General features: G+C 45.7%; 1 protein-coding gene across 1 annotated transcript in view; it reads right to left on the bottom strand.

The window, feature by feature from the left end:
- Positions 1-641: 641 nt before the first annotated feature.
- VPS33A (VPS33A core subunit of CORVET and HOPS complexes) overlaps positions 642-6955 on the bottom strand; it is an 8712-nt gene continuing 2398 nt past the window's right edge. The window contains exons 6-13 of the mRNA XM_005524277.3: positions 6808-6955; positions 5937-6130; positions 4197-4323; positions 3962-4029; positions 3367-3504; positions 2867-3004; positions 2542-2710; positions 642-2130 (exon numbers count right to left, since the gene is read on the bottom strand). The exon at positions 6808-6955 is cut by the window's right edge and continues 27 nt beyond it. Of these exons, the coding sequence (XP_005524334.1) occupies positions 1937-2130; positions 2542-2710; positions 2867-3004; positions 3367-3504; positions 3962-4029; positions 4197-4323; positions 5937-6130; positions 6808-6955 (1176 nt within the window). The 3' untranslated portion in view covers positions 642-1936. The remainder of the gene's footprint in view (positions 2131-2541; positions 2711-2866; positions 3005-3366; positions 3505-3961; positions 4030-4196; positions 4324-5936; positions 6131-6807) is intronic.

Here is a 6955-nt window from a genome sequence, read left to right on the forward strand (position 1 = left end):
TCAAAAAAAGTTTAGCCTGTAGTGTTACTGATTGCTGGCCAGGGGAAAGGCGAACCCTTTATGTGTTTTCCTATATCCATCTTTATTCACCTGTGGTGTAGCTTTTACACAGCAGAAACCAGCCTGGTCAGTCTTTCCTTGGGATTAGTTCAACTGTTAAGATTTGGGGGAAAAAAAGTCTGGAAATTGTGATACTACAAAGACCTTCAAGGCCAACCCAAGGACACTCTGCTGCTCTGAGTCAATTTCTTGTTTTTCTCTGCACAGTAACATCTAATTTTTGATCCAAACCTAATTCAGTTTTCTTTTTAAATACTCTGAAATTAGCTACTTCAAATGGACCTTGCAGAGCAAACAATCCATGTTTGCTCTTCTTGCATCACTTTAGTTGCAGCATGTTTTTTGTTAACTCTGTCTCCAAGTTACCCCCCCCACCTGAAACAGAAAGTCTCCAGTGACTGAAATTGTATTTTTCCTTCAAAAGTTTAGAAATTCCACAAATACTTCCAATGTAGTATGTTAGGCGGCAGAACAGTAAAAAAATTTGTGTGAGCCTTAATTAAAAAAGACCAGGCGTTAGAAAAATAGTTTCAATTAAAGTAATTCAGTTATTCAGTTGTCCTGGGACAGGAAGACAAGGATACAGCTACCACAGTGCAGGGTTTTATTTCATTTTTGTATTCTAGAGAGAGAGAGAGAATACAAACACTTCCAAAAAAAAAAGATTAAATACATCTTTATTTTATTCTAGTAAGTCAGCTGGAGTTAAACAGATAGAGGGGCTCCGTGGAGCACTTGGCAGAACTCAGAAAACAAAACAGACCAAAACCCACAGTCACAACTGTGACAGCTTGGAAAAATTAAGGGATTTATTGGGACATATTATACATGATAACTAAGGCCAAAATATTTGCTAAGGGAGTGATTTAAGGTGAGGAGTGGGCTTTCTTTTTAGCTGTTAAGAGTGAACTGCAGCGTGCAAGAGCCCCCAGTGGCTGCAAGGACAGTGCCCAGCAGCAGCACAGGCACCACCAAGGACCCTGCTCTGCCTTCCCAGCCTCTGGAGCCAGGAGCTGCCTCTTGCACACCAAGGGCCCAGCCACCAAGCCCATGGAAAATTCCATTTTATAAGTTTGAGCTCTACACCAGCTTGTGACAGCAAGTACCACAGTTTATAACCTGACCAGGGGGGTGAGAAAAGTGTCTGTTTTAAACCCACTGTTTACTGGGTCCCTGCTCTTGCTATTTTTGGCCCCTACACAGGGAGTGTTTGTGTGTCTTCAGCCATAAACTCAGGACACACTGATGTCATTCATACTCTGGAGGAGCTTTCCAGAGTCAGGCTGGAGTACCTCGGACAAAGAAGCCATCTCACCGCGATCCCTTTAGGGGACAAGTGAAGTACAAGGCTCAAGGATCACAGGTATAGCTGTGTACAGATCTCTGACTGACACATCCAATGCATCCATGGAATGTATCAGGCACCAGAGAGACACAGACAGTCTGGGAATACTGGTATGAAGTCAGGAATAGAGAGCATCCTGCCTCCTCAGCACCTTAGGAGGTTAAAAGGCAGAAATCACATCTACTAGCAAAGCTCAACTGAAAGAAAAAAAGCAGCAATTTGCCAAAGAGAAGGAGCAGTGCCCATTCCCACTGCCCCAGCGCTCAGCTGCCAGGTCAGACCATGAGCAGGGATCTCTCTCTCTTTCCCACTGTTTATCATTAGTGCCTTCCAACCCTGCTTGTGTACTTGGAAGTTCCACAGACAACTGGAACACAAGTGCAGAAGGGATAAGGGTAACTGCTCATGAGCTGGTCCCAGGAATTTCCTTCAGTGCTGTGTTTCTCCAACGGAGCAGCCGTGCCAGGACCAGCAGCTGATGTGCCTGTGTTACCCAGGGCCTCTCACATTTACTGTCTCTCACCACACAGCCTAGAATGGAGCAGGCTCCAGTTTTTCCATCAAGGATTTGATCCAGGTTGTCCCATTGATGAGTTTTGTAGTGGCAATGATGTACTCTGTGCCTCCATCCTCCATCTGGGACAGAAATCTCAGCGCAGCGATTTCTGCATACGTCACCCCCCCCAGGAAGAACACCAGGGTCACTCTGTTCTCACCGTGCTGACCTGTGGGTTCACACAAAAGGTCCAGGTTGGCTTGGTTTGATTTTTACAGCTCCCCTGCATCAACTGTCACTCAGACTCAGATGACCTGAATTAGTGGCTGGGACACAGAAATTCAGTCTGGTCCCAGCTCTGGAGTTGCTACAGGATGTGCTTCTGCTTTAGAGTGATGCTAACCCTCTTTCACTTAACATTACTTATTAAAATCACAGTGTAAATTTAGGGTTTATTTTAGTACTCTGATGAGAAGTTAAACCATTTGTCAAAGGAGGGTTAGGTCAATCCAACACTGCTGTGGGACAGGGGGATGAGACAGAGACCTGGACTCTGCCTGCCCTGGTATCAATTTGCCTCATTCCCTGCTCAGAGAGATGCATTTCCCTGTAAACCACAGGAAAACGAAGCCAAACTTACGCTTTTTCTGCAGGCCTGTAGGGAGCTGCTGCCTCTCCTCGAAATGGGGCCCTGGCAGCATCTTCAAAACCTCCTCGATGCTGCGCCAGCCCGGCCGGGCCAGCAGCTGGGCCAGGCGCACGCTCAGCGGGGCATAGCCGCTGTACACGTATGAGATGTCATTGGGGTTCTGGGGGACACAGAGAGAGGGAGGGAGCAGCAGCTCAGTGCTGCTTCATGCTGCAAAACAGCCTCAAAGAAGTCAATAGCATTAAATAAAAAATGAGGTTTTCCTGCTGCACATGATTCTGTAGAGGTAATGGTTGCTGCTGAGATGCCCGTTTACCTGCTCATTAACATCATCCATCCACAGGCGCAGCGTTTTCCTGATCGTTGGGTAGTTATTCCTGCCACCTGTCTGGGGTTTCAGGAGTCCAGCCTTTTCCAAGTTGTTTAAGGTCAATATATGTTCATAGCCATAAGTCTGCAATATGAAGAAATGACCTTTAATACCATGGCAATAACCCATGACCAGTGTTTAAAACAGAAAAAAAAGCAAAGACGTTTGTTTAAAAAAAGTTTTTTGGTTACGATCTCTGTAGAGTATATCCAATTTAGAGTGTTTAAATCATAATAGTAAAAAGTGATATAAACTTCTGTATCAACATGTTGTAACGCACACAAGCACCTCCCAAGTATCAGCCCAAACAGAAACCCAGTGCTCCCTCTGTACACAATATTCACGTGTAAGATGTGTCTGTCTGGAATGTAGAAGTTGAAGTATAGAGCTGAAGATCTGATGTGGATTTTCTCAGGAATTAATTCCTGTAAATGTTAGAGCCAAACCTGGAGAATCTCTCTTTTGTAATGGTCCAGAACCTTCTGCTTCAGTCCACTATTGCACACGGATTGCAAGCAAACGAGACGCAAGATCTTGATTAATGGATGCTTCTGAGCTATGCAGTCTTCAATGTAATTGTTAACCTATTAAATAAAATACATAAGCAGTTATTTAAAGAATTGTTAAAGTTCCCATCAGACCTGGATAGAAAGATCTGGTTTGCTGCATCTCCAAAACAGCAAGAAAGAAGAGCAGCTGCTCCCCACATAGCTCAGGACCATGTGTAAAACAGTGACCCAGCACTGGTTCCATCCAGGCTCTCCCCAGAGCATTTCAGCTCCTCACTCAGTAGCCAGACTTTGCCTGATGCACTGAAAAATTCTTATTAACCATCTTCTAAGTTCCACTGATCCCTCAGAGCACAGGGTGCCCCACAACAGGTCGAGTACCACAGCTGTGCACAGGCAGTGACGGTAACTCAAGAGATCCATTTCACTGGACACCACCTAGATCAGATGTTTCCTCTCTCAAAAAAACATAAAGGAAAAAAAAAAAGTCTTTTGAAGATGTAAGAGTGGCTAATTGCCATTATTTACTTACCTTGTCTGTGTCTATTCCAGACATGAACTCTTGCTCCACTGTTAAATTATCAAAGAAATCTTCAGATGCTTTGGGAAAAGAATGAAAATCAATACAACAGCAACTGACAGCTTATGTTTTATATTTAACATTTCAGCAGAGATGCACTGGATGGAGCAAAGCCAGTTTTTGCCAGGCTGAGTGATGTCCATCAAGTTATCAGACATCCTGCTGGATTTAAATTATTCCTACTCACTGGTGATGTCTTTGATGAGCTCTGCGATGGAGGTGTGGTTCGCCAGCGAGCTCCTCGCTGCCTGCATGTGAGGCAGCTGGGACACAAACTGCTTAATCTCTCCAACAGTCTTGGCGTGGTGCCTTTCCTGAAGAAATCCATCACTGGGGTTAGGCCTTGTTCACATTAGTAACACCAATCAGATCATTTTATCATGAAGAACTTTTACTGCACTCCCTGTAGGGAGTTAGAGCTATGCAGCCTTTTAGACAAAGGGTTTTAGATGTCTATACTGAAGCCAGAGCATTACCTGTAACAGCATTTGGATCATGGGGAGAGACAGCACATAATACAGCATGATCTGTTGTTTTTTATTATCCCAGTGTTGTAAATCATTTTATCCACATTTGTCTGACTCCAGCTCCTCAATTTCCCTACCAGGGACAACTCCCTTTTTCACACAAAGAGGAATTACTTTGCTGGCTGACAGGCCAATGCTGTCAGAGCTGGAGTGCAAGGTGCTGAGGAATTGGGCTGGCAGGGTCTGCCATTCACTCTACTTGGTGGCAACAGCAGGCCAGGTTTTGAGGGAGGATGTGCTGAAGCACCATGCAGAGTTCAGCTCCAGCAGTCTGCACTGCATTTGGGCTACCTGCCTCTTGCTGCAACTTGGAATAAAAATAGTAATAATTTGACTCATACGTGAAGGATTTAAATGGGCAAGTGCAGGCAGGAGAGTCATGATGGAGCCTGTGATTGAGGAAGTCCTCTGCTGCCAATACACTGCTGTTTCATTATCACCTATTACTGCTGACAATTTCTTAAAATTCTCTTTTTCTAACAAGCAGTATGAACAATCCATCTTTAGCACCTTGAGCACTAATAGTGCAGAAGCAGACCTGCACTGGGGGATGAGGCTGAGCAGTCAGGATTTCAGTTAAGGTACCACTTACCTTGTCTTAGATGTAGCAGAGATTAAGAGGCTAAAAAAGCCCCCCCAGTGAAATAAAATCAAGGAGTGAAACAAATTCTCTTGAGAGTCCCCACAAAGTAAAAAAAAATGGATCTCAATTTATGAATGATCAACAGGATGTTTTCAACAAAGCCACAAACATGCCCCACACAGCACTCCAGATTTGCCTGAGGTGACACACGAGCATGAATTTACAGTTCAAACCTCCTGCAAGACAACTGTCTCTTGCACACTTCTGCTGCTTTTGATGCCAGCCACAATACTCCGTGAAAGTACCTTCTGTTTTTTTATTTAAAAAATATTTTTATTATTTATTAAAAGCTTTTTCTCTGCCATCCTGAAGGGAAAAAGACCTTTCAGTGAACAGGTAACAAGAGCAGCCAAGTGGCATTGATCAGCACACTAAAAATCAGCTTTGGCTTCTTGCAGATGGAAGCAGCACCTGACTCCTGCAGTCCTGTTTATTCCTGTTATGGGATCTATGGGCTCACACAGCACAAGGGTGGGTTAGGCAAGCTTTGAGCAGAGGGAAAGCCCCAGAACAGAGGTGTGGGGAGAAATGAGGATCCACATTACTATGGGCTTCTTAAAAGGAGATCTGACCAACACCTACTCAGAACAGTCTGAGTGGAGCTGACCTCTCCCAGGGCAGGGGAACAGACTGGAACAGCTTCCTGGTTTTTCTCTGGATGGAGGATTATTGTGTGGGAGCAGCTTGATCTGCCAGTCCCACTCCTGCTGCACAGAGACTCTGAATTATCTGATGCACTGCTGGACACAGGCCTCACCTCAAAGGCTGCTGAAATGATCTTGGCTTTCTTGCTCAGCACTGACCCCACAGCATTGAAGTTCTTGTCTCGGATTTCGGCATAAAGCTCTTCTGCAGAGTTCAGCTGGAGCTTCTTGGGTTCTGTGGGGAGATCTTTCCCACCCTCACCCTGCTTCTTGGGGGCAAACTTTTCAGGAGGGAGTTTCACATAAGCTGTCAAATGCAGAGAAATAACCCTTGTAAGGACTGGAACTTCATCAGCAGAAGTTAAGATCAGCAGGCTGTGGAAACAGCTCTGAGTAGCAAAGCAGTATTGACACTACTCAAACCACTCAGTGGCTGTGTGTTAATTAAGGAGAGTTTCCCTGCACTGAGCCAAGGACCTACACAAACACCAGAACCCAAGTGCCAGCTGCCCTGCTTTCAGAGAGGTTTGGAGGCAGCCCAGCAGCCAGCCCAGTTCAGTCCAACAGGAGGGATTACAGCCCATAAATGCCTCTCTAGAGTTTTCTTATCCCCTGAAAAGCATGACATCATTCTGAAAATGGCATTTTACAAATTGTCCCTGTCCCCTCAGTGACCCAGGCAGGACGGATGCTGAAGGCACACACAACATTCCCACTCACACACCCCCTGTTGTGCCACTGTGCCTGCACCCAGCCAACAGCCAAAAGTTGCCCCTTCAGTAACCACAGACTGTACCTGGCTCTCCTTCCCAGCCAAAAAGAGCCAGAGTGGATCTTGATTGGCTCCAGCTTGGGACTGAACAAACCCCACATTGATTTCAGCTGAGCTGCTCCCACACCACATTTAGTGAAGCACAAACCCACCCAACACACTGCAATCTGCCCCAGGACACAGGAAACCTGTCCCCTCCCCGCAGGACTCACTGTTCTGAATCCCATAGATCTCATCTATCAGCCCCTCGTACGTCAGCTGCGTGGCCAGCGGGGTCAGCAGGTCCACGTTGCGGTCCAGCAACAGGAGGGTATCGAAGACGGGAAATATGGAATTCTGGCTCCCAGGGAACTCGCGCTT

Source organism: Pseudopodoces humilis, chromosome 20, assembly GCF_049639895.1.
Source record: "Pseudopodoces humilis isolate 2021_Gansu_Grassland_sample_001 chromosome 20, ASM4963989v1, whole genome shotgun sequence".
Lineage (NCBI taxonomy): Eukaryota > Metazoa > Chordata > Aves > Passeriformes > Paridae > Pseudopodoces > Pseudopodoces humilis.